This window comes from Haliotis cracherodii, unplaced genomic scaffold (genome assembly GCF_022045235.1).
Source record: "Haliotis cracherodii isolate W230 unplaced genomic scaffold, xgHalCrac1.p SCAF_3, whole genome shotgun sequence".
NCBI lineage: Eukaryota > Metazoa > Mollusca > Gastropoda > Lepetellida > Haliotidae > Haliotis > Haliotis cracherodii.
Genome location: NW_027266286.1, coordinates 15,387,641 through 15,410,777, shown reverse-complemented (window position 1 = coordinate 15,410,777; position 23,137 = coordinate 15,387,641). Strand labels below are relative to the sequence as shown.

The following is a 23,137-nucleotide window of genomic DNA, read 5'->3' as shown; positions in this document are numbered from 1 at the left end:
CTCTCCTTTTCTTTTAATGATAGATGCGAGGGCCTGAATTATATTGCGTCTATTTCCAAGGATAAATTATAAAACTGATTTGGCCTGACACTACTGAAACAAATCAGTAACTTTTACCCTCCCACATCATGACATCGGCAACAATGGAAGATATCTGTTATTCCGTAATAAATGTGAAAACGGCTTGCCATACGTACGCAGGTAGGTGAATTTTTCAGATATATAGACATAGCGGGTCTATTGCATAAGGCACATTGATGTATTTATCATCACTGAGAAAATACGAATTTCCTTTATCGACAGATCTGACCCGGTTAAAGTTGTTTTCCCCTATATCTGCTGATATCAAACAACACGTATACCGAGCACCGTGTAAAACAAACAATAGACTTGCGTACCACGCTGTTGGCGTTCGTTCACCACTTGTGCATTGTGCATTAAACAATATATAACTAAAGTCAATACATTTAGCGGTCTGACAGGGGAGCATATCCTAGAAAAATCCAGCTTCGAATACGATCGATGATTGTTTGGTGCTTTTAAATGTGATAACGTATGGGAGATTAACATGAGCTAAGGTAAACCAGCACAGCTGGTCTCACGGGTTGGTAAACAATCTGATAGGCCTTCATCGCAGCGCGTCAGTTTTCGAGATAAGGGCAGCTACTGCAACAAAACAAGCCTCAATCTCGAGCTACACCATGGACGTGTCTCGCGCTCTGGCAGCAATAATTCTCGGAGTTTCATGCTTTATCCGAAATGGCGAAGCTTTCAACTTGACAGTTGTTCACACGAACGACATACACGCGCATTTTGAACAGACGAACATTCGTGGAGGCCCTTGCTCGGCGAAGGACGCCGCGGCGAACAAGTGTTATGGCGGCTATGCTCGTATAGTGACTAAAGTCAAGGAGTACCGGAACCTTAAGCCCAACAATACCATAGTGATTGATGCTGGGGACCAATACCAGGGAACGCTTTGGTTCTACTACTTTGGAGGAAATGTTACGTCGGAGTTTGTCAACTTGCTCGGGTATGACGCTATGGTAAGATGATGCTTCTGTCCCTTCTACATCTTGATTTATATTCATATAGTTCTATCATGTTTTTATCCCACCATCGACACTATCGTATTTCATATAATTTATATATTCTATTATGTTTTTTTTATCCCAACATAGACACTATCGTATTTTATATAATTCATATATTCTATTATGGTTTTTTTTATCCTACCATCGACACTATTGTATTTCATTTAAAGCACTTATTGTCATTTTACAAAGTATACATTCGTAATATGTTTTGAAATGTAGTCAACTGCTCCGACCAATAATTGAATTAGGGGCGGTAGGGTAGCCTAGTGGTTAAAGCTTTCGCTCGTCACGCCGAAGACCTGGGTTCCAGATCCCGACATGGGTACAATGTGTGAAGCCCATTTCTGGTGTTCCCCGCCGTGATATTGCTGGAATATTGCTAAAAGCGGCGTAAAACCATACTCACTCTCTATAATTGAATCATGTCCTCTGAACACATGAACACGGAGAGGTTAGTTACAGCTGTTTAATGTCGACGTTCGGTGTCATCGTGGCATCCAATGTCGACTATAGGTGTGTAAACTTATAAAATAACTGTGATGTTTATACCACATTATATAACTGTTTTATATAACGGTATATTACCAAGATACCATGTGCAATGTGCACGATCCTCCTCCAGCTGTTGTTCACACAACTACAGCCTGTTGCATTTACCTGTGCATATGCTGAACCAAACATATTTAGCAAAAACATAATTAATTTGAGTAGACAATGTAAAATCATTTATGGCACGGTGCAATACTGATTTTGTAAGTTTGCCACCCTATATTGCAGACCCTTTGCATAAAAAAAAACAGAACTAGAATAATCCATCGTGCGTGACAATGACGCTCGTGAACATTCTAAATCCGTTGATCACGAAAAATGTGTGTTCACTTTCTAGAGCATGGTCATCGCATGACACTTTATGCCACAACATTAAACTAAAAACCAATGCAAAATTGCACAATTAAACATGGGGCGCCAGAGTGGAATGTCGGAAAATCAGCGTCATGAAGCAGTAGGTAGACTAGCGACTGGGCCACGTGTACGAGAGGTTTCCCGCAATTTCATTGTGCACTAATGTAGCAGATCACGTTTAAGACAACGCGTACAGCAAACAGTCCAAGTTCGGGATCGACCACGTTCGTGTAGCCCCCCCATACACACACCCCCCATACACTCTCTCCCCCCCCCCCCCCCCCCCCCCCCCCCACCCCCCGCCCCAAGGAGGATCGTGACCTGGTAACGTAATCGCTTCATAGACTTAAAGCAAGCAACAGGCGCCACAGTTCACCCTCCAACTGTCCGCAACCGTCGTAGAATTACACGCCCGACGTTCTGTGACTGATGTGACGTTAACGCAACGTCATATGGTTGAGCGACTTGCATGGGCGCGCATTCATCAACGATGGCGTTTTTCACAATTTTCACAACTGAACCACATGTTATTCACAGATGAATATCGATTTTGTGTGCAGTTTGATGATGGAAAACGCCGTGTATTGCGTAGGCGTGGTGACAGGTATGACGCCGATAACGTCGTCCAGCGAGATCGATACGGCGATGGAAGCGTTATGGTATGGGCGGGATATATGATAATGGCAAAACTGGTCGTGTGATCGTTAATGGGAATCTCAATGCGTAGCGTTATTTTGACAACATTGTCAGACCAGTGGTCATTCTGCTCATTCGGCAACATCGTGGTTGTTTGTTCCAACAAGGCAATGCCAGGCCCCATACATCTCTTTTAACCCGTGATGTTCAGGGAAACAATGTTCCTGTTCTGAGCGGGCCAGTAAAATCTCCGGACCTTTCTCCGATACAGCAAGCATGGGGTATCTTGGGGAGGAGAGTAAGGGGACGTCATCCGTTTTCTGGCGGTGTGCGTGACCTTGAACGTGCCCTTCTTCAAGAATGGACCATCATTACCGTTCCAGACATCGGCACACATGTCAGAAGCGTGAGACGTGGCTCTGCGGCTGTGATTCATGCTGATGGTGCCTTCACACGTCACTGACAGTTTTGTGTATCCACCCCTCTCGTGACAAAGGGGTCCCGAGACTGTAACAATGACACGTCAACGTATAGGGGATGGGTTTGTTTTGTAAATTGTAGTCTGATTCCGTGGCAATGTTCAAATATTTCACTTGTATGCTGATTTCGGACGATTACTCGTGGGAACGTACATACAAAGTGAAAGTCCTCCGTATCCCTGATTGTAGTCTGTCTATCTGACCAAAGAGAATAAATATATATTAAATCCCACTCAAGTCTAGAATGACTTTTCTAGCTCTTCCCAGCTCTAGGACAGCAATAAAACATTGTTCTGGGCTTCATTTGGATTTTACTCTGGGACTAAATGTAATTAAGTCTACAATAAATCCATAATGCGGACATGTGTTAAACAGGACAAATTCAATAGGAACGCTATCACCCCATCAATGGGCCCCACTGTATAAGCAGACATATTGCATCTGTTACGTAATGTTTGTGTTACTTTGTATTATCTAATCTATCGGTTATATCTGGGCTAGATAAGTTCCCAGCAGGCAATGCTGGATGACTAATAGAGGATCGGATATCAGGCTCGGTGACTTGAATTTGTTGACTTCATGTAATTATTTGTACCTCGATCAATGTTCGTAATACCAATCACTGACATTTCTGGTCTACATTTCTGGTTCTGGTGACAATATCTACAGGTCGCCGTCACATAGCTGAAATATTGGCATACGCGCCGATAAACAACAAACTATCTAACCATCTATCAAATTGGTACATCAATACCTAGGTATTCATTTTCAAATCTCTGTCACAAGATAGGTCCAAGCTTGATTAAAGCTATAACATGAACAGGTAGATGATTGTGAATATTACATTGACAACAGGTGTGTATGTCCCGACCTAATGTTGACCTCATAAATCAAGGTCAAGGTCACTATAGAGTCGGCATCGGAAAAAAAACCTATGTGCTATCTCTGGCTTTTTTTATCTTTGCTCCTCTTTCTATATAAACACCAAATGATATGAATCCCAAAGCTAGACCTTTGTATTAGTGCAATACAGATGAATTCATCAACATTCACCTCTATCCTTGATTGACGTGAACCCCCACCTGTACCCACTGACGTAATGGCGTCAAAATATGGCCACACGCACACATACACACAATTTCACGCGCGCAAGCATATGCACACAGGCGCGTACATAATTGTCCAACTATTTAATTGTGTAACGTGTACTGATATCCCATAGAAATGTTGAATGATGTTATCAATTACTGAAGTATAGATCGCATTATACGCCCACTATATATTGAGCTTCGTGGATAGTTGGAAAGTGACGATGTTATATATTTTTGAGCGATTATCCTTACTCTTGTTTGTTTGTTGTTTAACGACTCACTCAGGAATATTCCAGCTATATGACGGTGGTCTGTAAAAAATGGAGTCTGGATCAGACAATGCAGTGATTGAGAAGAAAAACGTACAACTTATTGGATAACAACTTCTGGTTTATAGCTTACTGCTGGAGTGGATATATGCAATAAAGTTGTTATCCATAAAGTTGTGCGTTTTTCTTACTTATTTGCAAACTTCTAGAATGCCAATCAAACAGTTAATCCAGTCTGTAAATAGTCGAGCCTGGACCAGACAATCCAGTGATTGACATCATGACGATCGATACACGCAATTGGGATACGATGACATGCATCAACCAAGTCAGCGAGCCTGACCACGTGCACCCGATCCCGTTGGTCGCCTCTTACGGCAAGCATTGGTTGCTGAAGCCATATTCCTACCCGGATCTTCACAATCTACTCTAGATAATGTGTGCTTGCAGTAACTGGTAGAATTGGTGTTGACTGTGAGATGGAGAGAGTAGTACGCCGTGTTTACCAAACTTCCAGATTTATCATGGGAATAAGCACGAATAGAAGCCTTCATACATTGGCCCCTTGTAATGACTTGAACCTGGGTCTTAGGTGTGGCCAGCTAACGCTTTAACCACTAGGCTACCCAACCATCCCCTGTGGTGTGTACGTCACCAGATGGCCATCGATTATTTGGGTCATCACGTGTGATACTTACACTCTAGATATTTATCAACTGCGTATATCAGGAATGTTCTGTGAGTTCCCCGGCGACGCAAGTTAACAACGGCTGTATCACGCTCCCTGCTGGAGGCGTCGCCCGTGGACTAGGCTGACTCTTTGTCTCACCTCAGTGTATTGGTCTCCTAATATGTAGATACGGAGGTAACCACACATAACAACACACACAAACCCCACCCCAAACCACTCCAACTCAAGAAGCGGTTTTATTTCCATAACAAGCACTTTTAAATGAGGGCCCAAGCTCAATAGGGCGATGAGACAGGGATGTTTCATATTCCCCTTTCCTTTAAATAAACCCGCAATACCACTGTTAGACTTCTTGACACTCGTGGGAACTAGCTATTTGCAATGACTAGCTTTGGATTCGTGTAAATAAATATGTAACATGACACGTTAATGGCAGTGTCAACACATGCTGCACTATTCATAATCACGTGATTCAATGTCCATGTATCAATTTATCTCTCGTCTATTGACTCATATTCCCATGATAAATATATTGCTGAAAGGAAGAGCTATATCATCATACAGTCTAAAAACTCATACATGCGAAACGAGTGAAATATTCATAACGCTTATATGATGGCGACATATGGAACACAAAAAAAATTGGTTATAATAATTTATTTGTAGTGACAGTTGAATCATTCATCTGTTGCCTGCAACCTCGGGATATTGCGGTACTTGTTATGTACGCTCGACAATATTAAACACACTCGTTAACATTTATGATTATTCGTGTTCTCTATATCAGATTTAATGTATTTGATCTATCTTCGCATATTTTAACGTCAAAAGTTCATTATTTACGTTAGTCGAGGTACAGGCAATAGTTGTGTATGGAGGCCCGAATCGGACAAAAACAAGACATAATTGTACCTACAACGAAGTATGATGATGCCTGACTTCAGTGATTTATCCAGACAAGTACAAAGACAGCATAAAATAGAAAATGTAGAAAGGGTTCAATAATAGGTATTTAATACATATTTCTCAAAAAGTATGGAAGAAATATTTGAAAAAAAACAACAACAAAAGATCAGAAAAGATATTCCAATATTTTTTATTGAAAACAATTGATGAAAATAGATTGTCAAAAAAGTGAAAACATGTTAAAAGTTTAAAATAAGTGCATAAAAAAACTCAATTTTAAAATTACGACAGTGTGTATTTATCTTTTGTCTACTTGTGATAATAGTATTGGTAAATATGGCATTATGGCCGATACATTTCTGGCAATTCAGTGGGGGAAATGTGCGGACTACGTCACTTCCACTACCTTGTTTGTCGATATGACTATGCAGACATCCTAGTTCAGATGGAAAGAGAAAAATATACTTGGGAGCGGGTTATATCGTAGTCGGATAAGGCAACATACAAAAGATACAAGAAGAAAGTAGTAACGTGTTTATGAATTGTAACTAATAACAGACGGAACATTTCGCAGAAATTGTATACGAAGCGAGTATGACGGGTTACTGATTTGCAACTATATATATTCATCAGTAGCCTGCGACCTTGTGATATCGCGATACATATGCATAAGTTTCTAATTTGAAGTTTACACGATATCGTCTTTTCCATTGGAAGTGAGGTCGGCCACTTGACGTCGAAACTGACGTTCATAAGCAAATGGACGCCACGAAATGACGTTCATACGTTTTTCACGAGATTCATGAAATGAAGTAAACATATTTTCCAAGGTGCCCTCCTGTGTCTTGATCTTGATCGTGATTCAGGGGCGGTCGGGTAGCCTAGTGGTTAGAGCGTTCGCTCGTCACGCCGAAGACCCGGGTTCGAATCCCAACATGGGTACAATGTGTGAAGCCTGTTTCTGGCTTCTGGAATATTTCTAAAAGCGGCGTAAGACCATACTAACTCACTCAATCGTGATTTGGGTCTTGATTTTCACTTTAATCTTGATCGGAATCCGTTGTTTCTGTTGGCTGTTTCGTCTCTGTTTGTAAGCTGTTGTCTCTTTCGCTCATCTCCCCTGTTTTTAAACCAAAGGTATCCTTCAAATAACCGTTGGTCGAAATTCTCAGCATAATTGTGTAACCACGCCAAAGAGTTCGCCCATCTTTGATGCGACTTTTCGTCTCTTTGCAACATTGTGTTGGCCACCTGTTCATTTTTCCCCCTTGTCATCCTTTCTATTTCTTCTTCTTTAATACTCAAGTACTTATCCTCTTGATATTGAGCGCGCATTTTCAACAGTCTATGTCTTGTAACGCACGGAGTTCTCTCTTTCTGCGTTGGTCTATGGGTTAACTTGGAATATACGGGATCTTGAATTGTTCCGGTATTATTCTTTGGTCTTGATTCATCCGCATTCTTAATGTGTCTGCACACCTGTTATTTCGAAGTACTTGCCAAAACACTCTCTTTCGTTGTCCACTCCATGTTTGTCTGAGGGAATTAAATATTTTGTCGGCTTCCTTTTCTGTTTGAATTTGGGAAATGTCGTCTGGTATTGATGTCTCCAGTTCGCCATTCTCCTCACTATTCCCTTACCCGTGGTAGAATAGGTCTTCAGCAACCCATACTCGCCTTAAAAGGTGACTATGCTTGTCGTAAAAGACGACTAAAGGATCGGGTGGTCAGGCTCGCTGACTTGGTTGATACATGTCATCGATCCCAATTCCGTGGATCGATGCTCATGATGTCAATCACTGGATTGTCTGGTCAAGACTCGATTATTTTACAGACCGCCGTCATATAGCTGGAATGTTGTTGAGTGCGGTGTTAAACAGCAAACAGACAAACTAACACTATTCCCTTTACTGCCTGGTTTAACACTTCAGAGCTTCATCAGTATGCAGTGACGTCAAAATATAACTGCAATCACTTCTCCCTGAAGATAAAACTGGAACATGAAGGAGAGCAAATCATGTTGTGTGGTTATTTTGTGAACCTTTTTATTAAGTTGAAGTTCCCAAAAGCTCGTTTAATATATGCATCAATTTGTATCTGTTTTTCCCTCAACAAGTTATTTTTTAGGGGTGGCCCAGTCGTCTAAGGCGCCGTAATTCGCTGTACAGAGCTACATCCCTTGTGCAGAAACCTATGAATATGGGTTCGAATCCCGGTTCGCCCCGATTATGTTTCTAGGTTTGTCAGCACCATACCCGTGCTCGTGGGTTTCACCGAAGTGGTGAACGTCCGAGACCTGCATCACTTCGGGCTATCCTCCCACATTAAGCTGACACGTGGCGATATAACTGTAATACTGTTAAAAGCGGCGTTAAACCCAACTCACTCACTCACTATAAGCTGGAAAGGTTATGGGATGTAGGGTTTTTGGGAGGGTACCTACGCATGCCATGATCGAGCTCACTAAAAATAAAGAGTGGGACTATGCACGGGGATTACGGGGGTCACGTGTAGATCACGTGACAGCCTTGATCTATTAACGTCAGCATCTCATACACAAGTTACGACACATCATAATAATCAAACCGTATCCAATGCCTAGCCTAGCTTGATGGTTGTTTTGATAAAAAAGCCAGGTAAATTACACGTAAAGCTAACAGGCCCTCAATGTGCTATTTTATACCCATCACCCCTGCAATAAATGGACTATGCCAATCGATTCCGCGATTGCAATGCACACAATATTGCGCTTTGTTTTGAAGTCATTTAGACACATACATGACACGCCGCTGTCAAGCTGGGATCTTCGTCTTGTATGCCAGATACGCATATCGGGTTGAAACCGGTACACAATATGAAGGGATTTGTATATCGTGTTTTCTGCTAAGGGTGAGGTGAACTTGGCTTTAACGTCGCGTTCAAGATTATTTCCCTTATATAGCGACGTGCATGCACATGTGTATGTGTGGCTGCTTGTACTAGTCCGGACTGATGCCGATTTATAGCGCTAGTTCACTGAGATACTATGCCGCAATTTAACATGAATACCCCACTCAGACACAGTATACTGACTCCGAGCTGACCAGTCCTTGTTATGGCCCCTTAATGTCGAGGGCCAGACAGGGTAACAACAAGTACCATATTTTAACGTCCTTTTGGTATGACGCGGTCGGTGATCGAACCCCGGACCTTCCGCTCTCCGGGCGGACCTCTACCACTAGACCACGGAGGCGGTCTTATCTGCTACGGATCGTACACATAGACATGTGTGACACAAATGTACATGTCGTTATAAATGACTAACCACATCAAGGTAATTTAAAAAGAATCATGTAAAAAATCCTTTTAAAAATGGTACCGTTACAATCTGCACACTGTGATATGACCTCAAAATTAAAACTTAATTTGACAGCGTTAACCCCCTGTGCTTAACAGAGGTCATGTGTCCTGCTTGTGATGACGCGTGTAAAAAACTGGGTCACGTGTTATCGTGCAGTAGGCACTGACATGCACTGAAGGTTCATGTTGTCACAAAGGCGAGCGTGTTTAGATATATTGATCAGATTTTCTGTGACTTATATTACGATGTTACTATTCATGCGACGAACATCTATTCCTTGAAAGGGTATCAACACGGCAAGAATACTGTAAAGATAGGATACTTTATGTCTGACGTAGTGTCTTGCACAGCACGGAAAATATCAGACCCGTGAAGATCCGGAATAAAAAAGGTCTTCAGCAACCCAAGCTTGCCGTAAAAGGCGACCATCGGGATCGGGTGGTCAGGCTTGCTGACTTGATGGTTGATTCATGTCATCGTATCCCAATTGCATGGATCGATTCTCATGATGTCAATCATTGTCTGGACGAGACCCGATTATTTACAGACTGCCGTTGTATCGCTGGAATATTGCAGAATGTGGCGTTAAACAACAGATAAACTGAAAATATCTACACTACTCCTCAAAACAAACAGCCCCTCGAACGCGGTTAGAAAGCGAAAACGCCGCGTCACAGAGTAATCCATTCGTCACCACTCGCCCCTTTCCGTAACCTGCAAGAAGACTCGTCCCCCTATCGATGAATGTTATGTGCGAAAATACGACAAACCAATCAGAATGCATCTATGATTTCAAGTTCTTCGTCAAAGAACCTTCAGAAATAATTTTTGAATTTACATATGTCTTGCATCTAAAAATATACCAAAGACACAGTTAAATGTGTTCAATCATACTGTATAATTCCGCACATCCCGATGTGCTTTAAATTGCATCTGAAATAATGTGGGAAATCTGGGGAAAATGTGTGAACCATTACGCAACGAGTTGACAATTATTTTAGGTATGCCCGTTTGCGCTAAGACGGAACCTCGGTCGCAAAAATGGCCACGAGAGGGGCACGAGTCGCTATTCGGCTTGACCCGGAATAACACGAGTTGGTCACGAATGAGAGTAATCCTGTAGACTATGCAACCCAGTACAACGCAAAAACTAACGTCACCGAGATCACGACCGTGGCGCCAGCTATTAGCACCCTAGTTAAGATTAAGGGTAGATTACTTAATAGGTTGAACAATAGCGTATGTTACGTTTTCCATTGCTCATATTATTCTACATTAGCAGATGATTTAATGAAGTGGTTTGAACTAAGGAAGTAATTGACTGGTCAATAATATAATGCGTGGGTGGATGGGATCGGGACCATGGAAAACTATTGCATGTATTTGGGGAGTCATGAAAAAATGTTACATAAAATGGGGGTCAGCAAAATTTGACACAGTCCCCAAACCAATCTCATTGCACCCCACACTTACCTCCCCAGTTAATAATTGACCAATCCTTAAAGTCATGTGAACTTCTCAAACCGCACCTACTGTTACGTTCTATAAGAGGCAATATTATAGTCACATCTGCTGGATCCATCTTTATTAATCGTATTTAGCAATGACAGTTTTTTAAAGACACGTGACACTACGTGAAACTCGTAATTCTGTTAAGCAAATTAAGCGCTTGCAGTCAATCGAATGACGTTATGAATCTAAACGAATCGCCCCCCTTTTCTTAAAATGGACATATAGTGTATTTGCATATCAAAAGGTCAATCAATTTGTTTTAAGTTAAATCAAAATTCAAAATTCAATCTATCGTTTTAGAACAAGAAAAATATAAAATTGTTCTCATCTTCAGATAAGTATTTGATTCATATTCAAAAGTTTGTGGTTCGTATTGCATATATAATCGTAGGTATTTGGTCCCTAAATGATGAAAATATGTCATCCAATCTAGCAGTGGACAAATAGAAGGACTACACCAACTTGCTTCACTGCAAAGGTTACTAAAGGACGAAATAGTTTTATATCCCTGTCCAGCCTTATCTCGATTCTTTTGTTGCTAGATAACGTATTCATGTATATACAAACTAAGATATACGTACTGAATTCTTCACCTCTATATACTTCTCAGGCAGTACCCAGGTTAGAGGTGAGGTGAGGTGAAATGGCGTTTAACGTCGCGTTCAAGATGATTGCATTGATATAGCGACGTGCATGCACGTGTGTGTGTGTGTGTGTGTGTGTGTGTGTGTGTGTGTGGCTGCTTGTACTAGTCCGGACTGATGCCGATTTATAGTGCTAGCCCGCTGAGATACTATGCCGCAGTTTAACATGAATACCCCACTCAGACACAGTATACTGACTCCGAGCCGACCAGTCCTTATTTTAACGCCTTAATGCCGAGCGCCAGACAGGGTAACAACAAGTACCATCTTTTAACGTCTTTTGGTATGACGCGGTCGGTGATCGAACCCCGGACCTTCCGCTCTCCGGGCGGACGCTCTACCACTAGGCCACGGAGGCGGTCGTGACTAAGTTGGACCCGGTTGTCTGGCTCGATGATCTGGCTTATTGCTTGTTATCGTAAGGCGGGCTCTTAGCTTATGTTTTAACTCACTCATCCACGCAGTCTGGTTACAATGACAGACAATCAACCAAATCACCGATCCTGACCATCGATCAATTTACTCACCTCTGAAATACAACCAGCATATATAGTTAGCTGATGAACTATTCTAATCCGGAGTCCGGGTTGAATCAAACAGATGATACAACAATAGAAATCATTCATTAGTGACTAGCCACACATGGGTCATCCTAAAATATAGTACACGGAACGCCATAATAGGATTATACGAAAACATGGACTTTCCTCTCGCATTAAGAGGCGGAAGGGGACCCTATAGGTTAAAGCGTTCGCTCGTCACGCCAAAGAACCGGGTTGGCTTCCCCACATGGGTACAATGTGTGAAGCTTCATTGTCTCCCGCCATGATATTGCTGCAATATTGCTAAAAGCGGCGTAAAACCATACTCACTCACTGTAAAAACATATTCTGACATAAACGATTGTTTCGGTCTAAGATTTCAGGGTTTGCCTGTACAAAGCAAATTTATCTCAAAGTCTCTCGAAATTTTACGTTCCAAAACAAAGTAATAAAAGGACGATTGCTTTTCGCTACAATGCTCTGAAATGTCAAAGGCGTGAGACCATTTCATGTAATTGTTATTATCAATGAAATGATCTCGCAGAAAACTCAATGTGATACGATTTTGAAAGTAATCAGTTACTTTTATTGTTCATCAAATTATGACTTTGTACAATTTGAAGGTTCATGTAAAAATCTCTTGCTTTATATTCTTGACCATCAGGCATTGGGCAACCACGAGTTCGACAGAGGCATTGGTGGATTACTTCCCTTTCTGGAGGACGTCACAGTCCCCGTCCTCAGCGCCAACATCGACGCCAGTCAGGAACCGCGCATCCAAGGGTTATTCCGCAAGAGCACAGTTGTGACAATCGGAGGACAGAAGATTGGGATCATTGGGTACACCACCACGGACACCCCCTCAATATCAAATACAGGTTCGTTGGGCACATATATACATTGGAACATCAGGGCACATATATACCGTGGAACATCAGGGTACTTATATAGAGTGTAACATCAGGGCACATATATACAGTGGAACACCAGGACACATATATACAGTGGAACATCAGGGTACTTATATAGAGTGTAACATCAGGACACATATATACATTGGAACATCAGGGCACATATATACAGTGAAACATCAGGGCACTTATATACAGTGGAACATCAGGGCACATATATACAGTGGAACATCAGGGCACATATATACAGTGGAACATCAGGGCACATATATACAGTGGAACATCAGGTCACCTATACACAGTGGAACATCAGGGCACATATATTCAGTGGAACATCAGGGAAAATATATTCAGTGGAACATCAGGGTACTTATATACAGTGGAACATCAGGGCACATATATACAGTGGAACACCAGGACACATATACACAGTGGAACATCAGGGTACTTATATAGAGTGGAACATCAGGGCACATATATACAGTGGAACATCAGGGCACATATATACATTGGAACATCAGGGCACATATATACCGTGGAACATCAGGGTACTTATATAGAGTGGAACACCAGGACACATATACACAGTGGAACATCAGGGTACTTATATAGAGTGGAACATCAGGGCACTTATATACAGTGGAACATCAGGGCACATATATACAGTGGAACATCAGGGCACTTATATACAGTGGAACATCAGGGCACATATATACCGTGGAACATCAGGGCACATATATTCAGTGGAACATCAGGGAAAATATATTCAGTGGAACATCAGGGTACTTATATACAGTGGAACATCAGGGCACATATATTCAGTGGAACATCAGGGAAAATATATTCAGTGGAACATCAGGGTACTTATATACAGTGGAACATCAGGTCACATATATACAGTGGAACATCAGGGCACATATATACAGTGGAACATCAGGGCACTTATATACAGTGGAACATCAGGGCACATATATACAGTGGAACAACAGGGCACATATATACAGTGGAACATCATGGCACTTATATATAATGGAACATCTGGGCACATGTATACAGTGGAATTTCAGAGAAAATATATACACTTGAACTTCAGGGCTCATATGCAGTGGCTCATACATTTATCCGCGCCGAGTGAAATCGACTATTTAAAGAATCCAAGATCAGATCGAAGTTGTTAAATAAACGCCTCGAAACCTATATGCTGGATAATTATATGATTTTTGATAAAAATAATCTCTAAACTTGCATGTTCTATTGGCAACTTTCTAGTGAGTGTGAGTGAGTGGGTTGGATTTTACGTCGTCTTTTAGCAATAGTCCACAAATATCACGACGAGAGACTCCATTAATGGGCATCACACATTGTACACATGTTGAAAATCGAACCCCGGCCCTCGGCATGACAAGCGAACGTTTTAACCACTAGGCCACCCACTGCCCCCAGCATTCTGTTATTTTATTCAAGAATACATGAAAAGAGGTATCTCGGAATTTGCCTTGGAACAGTGATTGGCCTTTTGTCAATGTTACTTGTTTTTACCCATAGAAAAACTGGTTTTCGATACCATCATTCCCGCTGTGAAGGCGGAAGTTGAAGCCATGAAGAAGTTGGGCATCAACAAGATAATTGCCCTTGGCCATGCCGGCTACCAGTTCGACCGGCAGATGGCGAAGGAGGTTGCAGGCCTGGATATTGTCGTGGGTGGCCACAGCCATTCTTTCCTGTACACAGGTATTGTCTGCTTGTGTTAGTTTGTGTCTGTTTGTGTCTGTGTTTGTTTGTGTCTGTGTTTATTTGTGTCTGTTTGTGTCTGTGTTTGTGTGTCTGTTTGTGTTTGTGTCTGTTTGTGTCTGTGTTTGTTTGTGTCTGTTTGTCTTTGTTTGTGTCTGTATTTGTTTGTGTCTGTATTTGTTTGTGTCTGTATTTGTTTGTGTCTGTGTTTGTTTGTATCTGTGCTTGTTTCTGTCTGTGTTTATTTGTGTTTGTCTTTGTTTGTGTCTGTATTTGTTTGTGTCTGTATTTGTTTGTGTCTGTGTTTGTTTGTGTCTGTGTTTGTTTGTGTCTGTGTTTGTTTGTGTCTGTTGTCTTTGTTTGTGTCTGTATTTGTTTGTGTCTGTATTTGTTTGTATCTGTGCTTGTTTCTGTCTGTGTTTATTTGTGTTTGTGTTTGTGTTTGTTTGTGTCTGTGCTTGTTTCTGTCTGTGTTTATTTGTGTCTGTTTGTGTCTGTGTTTGTGTGTCTGTTTGTGTTTGTGTCTGTTTGTGTCTGTGTTTGTGTGTCTGTTTGTGTTTGTGTCTGTTTGTGTCTGTGTTTGTTTGTGTCTGTTTGTCTTTGTTTGTGTCTGTGTTTGTTTGTGTCTGTGTTTATTTGTGTCTGTATTTGTTTGTGTCTGTGTTTGTTTGTGTCTGTGCTTGTTTCTGTCTGTGTTTATTTGTGTTTGTGTTTGTTTGTGTCTGTGTTTGTTTGTGTCTGTGTTTGTTTGTGTCTGTGTTTATTTGTGTCTGTATTTGTTTGTGTTTGTTTGTTTGTGTCTGTTTGTTCCCAGGTCATGCTGTGTGAGTGTGAAATTTACTGACTTGTTTCCTTGTGTTAGGCCAAATCAGTTTCATAATTTATCCGTGGAAACCGACGCAACCTAAACATAATTCAGGCCCTCGTGTCTATTAATAAAAGAAAAGGACAAGTTTTTTGCATGTTCGTCGTTTAACGCCGCACTCAACAATATTCCTGCTATATGACAGCGGTCTGTAAATAAATGAATCTAGAACAGAATATCTAGTGAATGACATAATAAGGATTGATCGACACATATTGGATGGATGACATGCATTAACCAAGTCAGCGAGCCTGACCACCCGATCCCGTTAGTCGCATCTTACGACAAGACCTGTTGTAACATGGATCGTCAAGGGTTACCCAGGTGTCATCTGATAATTGATGTTATACAGTTTTAAGAAAGATACCGCGGATGTTTCATGTGTCGAGTGAAATATCAAGTTTCTCTCATCGAGTGACCGGGGAAAGGAGATATTTTCACGAGATGGTGTTACTCTGTCTGGCGCTCGGCATTAAGGGTCTAAAACACACTGGTCAGAGTCAGTATACTGTGTCTGAGTGGGGTATTCATGTTAAACTGCACCATGGTATCTTAGCACTAGCACTCGGCATCGGCATCAGGCCGAAATAGTACAAGCTGCCACACACAGACACAGACACACACACAGACACACACACACACACACACACACACACATACACACACACACACACACACACACACACACATGCATGCATGTCGCCATTAAAGTGCAATAATCTTTCAAGAACGGGACGTTAAACCCATTTCACCTAACCTTACCTCTCATCCCCAGGCACGCCTCCATCAATAGAAAAGCCCGTGGGTCCCTATCCTACCATAGTTACACAGGCGTCAGGTGCAAAGGTCCCAGTGGTGCAGGCCTACTGTTACAGCAAGTACATTGGCCATATAGAACTGGAATTCGACGACGAGGGAAATGTCCTCACATGGGAAGGAAAGCCTATACTTCTGGACAAAGATACACCACAAGGTGAGTGAGTGAGTGAGTGAGTGAGTGAGTGGGGTATTCGTGTTAGTGAGTGAGTGAGTGAGCGAGTGAGCGAGCGGGGTATTCGTGCAAACGAGTGAGTGAGAGAGTGAGTGAGTGGGGTATTCGTGCGAGCGAGTGAGTGAGTGTGGGTGGGTGAGTGAGTGAGTGGCTGAGTGAGTGAGTAAGTGAGTGAGTGAGTGAGTGAGCATGGCTATCCGACCGCCCCCTACACCACAAGGTAAACTGTGAACGAGTAATTCTCACTGAAAATAACCATGAGCCATGACGGCCGCGAATTTACTTGATTTATTCAAAAATTATGGAAGTATCTATATGTCCTGTTATCTGGTGTTCCCTTGGGTAGGTCGGTGGAGGGCATGTCAGTGGTGTAAAATCGGCCATTTAGCCGTAACAGCAACCCATGCTTGCCGTAAAAGGCAACTATGCTTGTCGAAAGAGGCGACTTACGGGATCGGGTGGTCAGGCTCGCTGACTGAGTTGATGCATTTCATCGTATCCCAATTGGGTGTTGCTATGCTCATGATGTCAGTCACTGGATTGTCTGGCCCAGACTCGATTATTTACAGACCACCGTTATATAGATGGAATGTGCGGCGTTAAACAACAATCAATCAATCAATAAACGTTACAGATCCGCAGGTCTTTGGTTCAAGTCCCTATAATGGTCATTGCTTTTGAAGCACCTTCATCATTACGACCACGTTTCGTCATCCGTTGTAACGACGTGATCTGATTTAATAAGAGTCTTCAACATCATTACTCCCAGGGGGCACGGGTGGCCCAGTCGTCTAAGGCGCCGCTATTCGCTGTGCAGAGTTGCGCCCCTTGGGCACGCCAAAAACCTATGATTGTGGGTTCGAATCCCGGTTCGCTGCGATTATGTTTCTAGGTTTGTCAGCACCATAACCGTGCTCGTGGGTCTCACCGAAGTGGTAAACGTCTGAGACCTGCATCACTTCGGGCTTTCCTCCCACATTAAGCTGACACGCCGCGATATAACTTGAATATTGTTAAAAGCGGCGTTAAACCCAACTCACTCACTCACTCATTACTACCAACTCTCACTTACACTACTGACTCCGTGCTAGGTTCCAGGACTTCTGATTCCTGTGTGTGAATTTCAGATCCGGAAACCCTGCAGAAGCTGGAGCCGTGGGCTAACGCTGTGAACGCGTCCGCCATGGTGACTGTCGGTACAACTGACGTCTTCCTGCAGGGGGATGAACACGACTGCCGCAGAGTCGAGTGTAATCTGGGTAAGTAGAGGCGAAACTCTTTCGGGGAATTCAAATATGTTTCAAGCAAATAGGGACGATGACGAATTGTTTTTATATATTTCTTCACTTTTTCATAAGAACACACTCACTTTTCATACGAGCACGGAAAAGGGACATAGGGTATATTTGCAAAACAATAACATCTCAGTGATTTTCGTCCTTTCGTCATCTTCAGCAACCCATGCGTGCCGTAAAAGGTGACTATGCTTGTCGTAAGAGGCGACTAACGGGATCGGGTGGTCAGGCTCGCTGACGTGGTTGATGCATGTCTTCGTATCCGAATTGCGTGGATTGATGCAGTCATAATTTCGATCAATGGGTTGTCTGGTCCAGACTCGATTATTTACAGACCGCCATCATGTAGTTGGAATATGGTGCAGCGTTAAACAAACAAACAAATCATCCTCGAACGCAACTTTCCAATTGATGATAGTTTTGAATATTGATGTATTTCGTTGTGGCTTTCTAGGCAATATCTACACGGATGCTATGATCTACAAATTCCTGCAGCTTGAAAAGTCCCATGCCGACTACTGGACTTCAGTTCCTATAGCTCTCTGTAACGGAGGCGGGATTCGCTCGCCTATTGATGTTGGTATGTATTTCATCTTATGGCTACGTGTCAATGAGATAAACCATGCCGATAAACTTGGTATCACGAGGGGCAGCAGGAACGGCATTCAAGCGCCACATATTAATGCGTAACTTCTACGGACGAATGTCACTATACTTATAAAACGGTTTGCAATGTGTCGCCGAAACATGACTCCATTTCATTTGGCACTATATGATAAATTGGGCTGTTCATTCAAAAATTGTATTCATTCACTGTTTCGAAAAGAGTCTTCATTGAGTGAAATGACGCCCTTGATATCGGTTTTAAGAATGACATTATCGATAAAGATATTATTACCCTGGTGTGTGTTTTTTTAACCGGATGATATTTACGATATGGAAACATACTTGGCTAATAAGGGCGGTGCGGTAGCCTCGTGGTTAAAGCGTTGGCTCGTCACGTCAAAGACCTGGGTTCGATTCCCGACATGGGTAGAATGTGTGAATCCCATTTCTGGTGTACCCCGCCGTGATATTGCTGGAATATTGCTAAAAGCGGCATTAAACCATACTCACTCACTCACTTGGGTAACAATCTCTATTTACATCGACCGACTGCATATCGGATCAAGTAAATCATTTTCCCACATTTTTTACGGGAGCTGTATACTTCTGTCCAAAGCAAACGTCTTTTGTATCGGGATCGAATGAACGATTGTCTTAAACAGTAGTGTGCAGTTCCTGACATCATTCCACAGATTCGTATTTTCAAAGAAAATGGTTTTGACTTAATGAGATGTATCTGAAAATTATTGTAGGAAAATTTATATATAATCACAATTTATCTGTATATTTATAAATACTATTGTTGTTGTTGTTGTCATAAAAATGTCATTGACACAACGCTGGTGTAAATGCAAACTCATGGCTTGGAATCCAGGCGAAATTACCATGAAGCATGTGTTGTCCGTGCTACCATTCATGAACGACATTGACCGGATCAAGCTGAAGGGGAAGTTCCTTCGCCAGGCCTTGGAACATTCCGTGTCCAGGTATCCCAAGTCGGAATCCGATGACCTTTTTGGCGGCTTCTTACAAGTGTCAGGTATGTGGAAACAATGTGCAGAGTTGCGCCCCTTAGGCGTGACAACCACGTAAGGATACCGGTTTCACACTTATTATTTGTCTTGAGGTTTGTTGGTTTGTTTCACCGAAGTAGTAAAGGCCTAGAACCTGCATCACTTTCCATGGGCTTTCCTCCAACAATAAGCTGACCAAAATAGCACTGAAACAAACTAAATGGTCCAGTCTTGTACTAAACTTAGGATACAGTGATTATGTTTCTAGGTTTGTCAGCACCATACCCGTGCTCGTGGGTTTCACCGAAGTGGTAAACGTCTGAGACCTGCATCACTTCGGGCTTTCCTCCCACATTAAGCTGACACGCCGCGATATAACTGGAATACTGTTAAAAGCGGCGTTAAACCCAACTCACTCACTCACTAGGATACAGTGAAACTTGGTGAACTCGAGATCGACAATACAACAAATTATACATTGTGTGAGACAAAAGGAATGCCGATATCAGGTCCTTGGGTCTTCACATATTCTATCGGGACTATAAACTTATATGGTCTAAAGCGATAAATTGAGTTAATGAAGATAAGTGAGTGAATATATACAGTACGGTATATGACTACGGTTATAGCGAACTTAAAGGGGCCACTAATTTTATTTCGTTAATACTGTAGTTCGTTATTAGTATATGCACAGCACATATACAGCAAATTGATGGTCGTTATATCGATCAGTTCGTTATAAGCGTGTTCGTTATAAACGTAGTACTGTAGACACTGTACATTTAAAACAGCCTTGTTTTGAAAGTATGGACTGTGTTCCAGGTCTTAGGGTCACGTATGACGTCAGCAAACCAGTTGGCAGCCGAGTGGTTGATGTCCAAGTCCGCTGTTCCAACTGCACGGTTCCCAGGTTCGATCCTCTTGGCGACGACACCCTGTACACCATTGCACTGCCGACGTTCACGTCTGACGGGGGGGATGGCTATACCGTCATACGTGACAACAGGATACAGATGCCACCTATTGGTAAGATCTGTTTAGAGTCGGTATTGTGACTATATGCTGCTCGTGTATATATTCATCCCCGGCCGCGTCATACCAAAAGACGTTAAAAGATGGTACTTGTTGTTACCCTGTCTGGCCCTCGGCATTAAGGGGCTAACCTAGGACTGGTCGGCTCGGAGTCAGTATACTGTGTCTGAGTGGGGTATATATTGTTAAACTGCGGCATGGTATCTCAGTGAGCTAGCACTATAAATCGGCATCAGTCCGGACTAGTGTAGCAGCCACACACACACGTGCAATAATCTTGGACGCGACGTTAAACCCCATTTCACCTCACTTCATACCAAATGACGTTACCCTGTCTGGCGCTCGGCATTAGGGGGCTAAAACAAGGACTGGACGGCTCGGAGTCAGTATACTGTGTCTGAGTGGGGTATTCATGTTTAACTGCGGCATGGTATCTCATGGCTAGCACTGTAAATCGGCATCAGTCTGGACGTCGCTATATAAGTGCAATAATCTTGGACGCGACGTTAAACCTCATTTCACCTCACCTCACCTTGTATATATTCGTCTCAAAATATTTTGCTTCATTTGTAGTGGGGCGGTCGGGTAGTCTTGTGGTTAAAGCGTTCGCTCGTCACGCCGGAAACCCGGGTTCGATTCCCGACATGGGTACAATGTGTGAAGCCCAATTCTGGTGTACCCCGCCGTGATATTGCTGGAATATTGCTAAAAGCGACGTAAAACCATACTCACACTTCATTTGTAGTACATCACTTAAGGACGTGTTCATTTGTTTTGTTCCAGGTGCTCTGGACTCCGACGTATTTGTCGACTATGTGAAGACATTTACTCCTCTGACCCAGGGTCTAGAAGGCCGAATTCGTTTTGTCACAGAAAGTAAGAAAAAAGACTGTGACGTGAATGCTGGCGACAACGTCACTTCCGCTAAGTTACCATTCATTGTTGGTGTGGTATTGATACTTATGTATCATATCCTTTAGTGAAGTCGTGGTACATGAGCGTGAGTTACGTTGGAAACCCTCATTCAGCTTCATGCTTACGCATCTATGCCTTGCACGATTGTGATTATTGTAACGTTTCTTTAAAAAAAACAAACCAAAAAAAAACGTCAACACGATCATAACCGTGCAAGAAAACCGCCATCGAGGAAACGTGCCTGTTCAGCAGTAGTATACCTACTTACCTGATCTAGTCTCGACAACATCTCGTTTCTCAACGATTTTACCATGCAAACACATTGTCGCTATGGAGGGAACGTTTGTTTTGAACATAAGTATCTCGTTATATTCCAGTTTAAAAAATCATCCTTTTAACTTTTTAGTTTAGGTTACGATCGTTTTCAATACTTTTACATACACACTGTTCATAAAAAAAACCAGAAAAACTCAATGAAGTTAGATTGATGAGTAGTAGTGTATGGTTCTTAAAGTAATTACGTCAGTGCAACACTTAAACATCGTATGCGTGATTTAATTGAAAGCAATAGACAATCGGTGCAAGCAGTTTGAAATGTTAACGTTATAATGTTTACTCTGAGGTGTATCATTCACTACTTGTCCTTTATAGTCTCTCCGTTGTCCGAGAACTGTCAATACCTATATGTATGTATGTGTTTATTGATTGTTAGCATATACACCTGTCGATATCAAGTCCTGAATACGTCAACTGTAATGGCTCTGAGACAGCTATGAACTAGTCTAATTTTGAAAGTAGAGACGAATTTTAAGACATTTGAGATTTACTGTTTAATGAGTCCAGCAAAAATCAAAATGCTTTCAGGAGTAAATCTGATGTATATATATTGACTATTCTGATGTGTGATGTATGACATGTATGATGTGGAAGCGGTTTGGGGACATTTGACACTTACGTCCAGTTTAACCCAACCGCCCTCGACAAAGGGCCCGTTTGCACAAAGAGAGCTTAGCGCTACGACTTTTGTAAGCCTGTTACAGGATGAGAGTTACGATCTGCGTTAGATCGCTTTGTGCAAGTGGGCCCATCCCCAGTACACCGAGAGCACTATTGTTAAAGCGTCACATCAAGGTCCGAATTCGATTCCAATATTGAAATAGTGTGAAGAACCTGTGTCCCGCCGTGGCAGGAATGAACAAGGCTAGAGAAGCGGCGGGAAGCCAAACCTCCCTCACTCAACTACACTTGTTCGTGGCGGGGTAGGGGTGCCGGGGTTCAAGGTCTGAGTCCAATTTCTTGCGTCTCCAGCGTTATTATTATTATTATTATTATTATTATTATAATTATTATTATTATTATTATTTAGAGATATCTTTTTATGGTTGTATGCTAGTTTTAAACATTAATCTGTGATATTCTAGTAATTTTACTGTCCATCGATGACAGGTTTTATTTAGTTTAAATATATGTATTAAACATGTATAACTACTCGTCACGATATGGCTGAAATATTGCCGATGTGACGTAAAGCATTAACTCTCTCACTCACAGATTAAAATAGAAAATGCAGCAAAGGAGGGTTTGGGGATCCTCGCACAGTCAGGCTGATGAGGCTCATCATCAACTCAGGGCTCTTGCCCCCTCTACACGCAGCCCAGAGAGGGAATG

At 42.2% G+C, this 23,137-nt stretch overlaps 1 protein-coding gene across 1 annotated transcript; it reads left to right on the top strand.

Moving 5' to 3' along the window:
• The first annotated feature begins 595 nt into the window (after window positions 1-595).
• LOC139474247 (5'-nucleotidase-like) lies at window positions 596-22,799 on the top strand. Its single transcript, XM_071257174.1, has 9 exons — window positions 596-1,046; window positions 12,775-12,988; window positions 14,567-14,752; window positions 16,393-16,590; window positions 17,736-17,867; window positions 18,358-18,483; window positions 19,384-19,548; window positions 20,345-20,548; window positions 21,338-22,799. Exons 1-9 carry the CDS (start codon window positions 702-704, stop codon window positions 21,532-21,534), a joined length of 1,767 nt encoding a protein of 588 aa, XP_071113275.1. The 5' UTR covers window positions 596-701; the 3' UTR covers window positions 21,535-22,799.
• Window positions 22,800-23,137: the final 338 nt, after the last annotated feature.

What these genes read in the sequence shown, in the direction of transcription:
- LOC139474247 (XM_071257174.1), top strand. Translation starts at nt 702, where the DNA reads ATGGACGTGTCTCGCGCTCTGGCAGCAATAATTCTCGGAGTTTCATGC. An exon ending in CCATTCTTTCCTGTACACAG is followed by an intron (nt 14,753 to 16,392) that starts GTATTGTCTGCT and finishes TCTCATCCCCAG; the next exon opens with GCACGCCTCCATCAATAGAA. An exon ending in GATACAGATGCCACCTATTG is followed by an intron (nt 20,549 to 21,337) that starts GTAAGATCTGTT and finishes GTTTTGTTCCAG; the next exon opens with GTGCTCTGGACTCCGACGTA.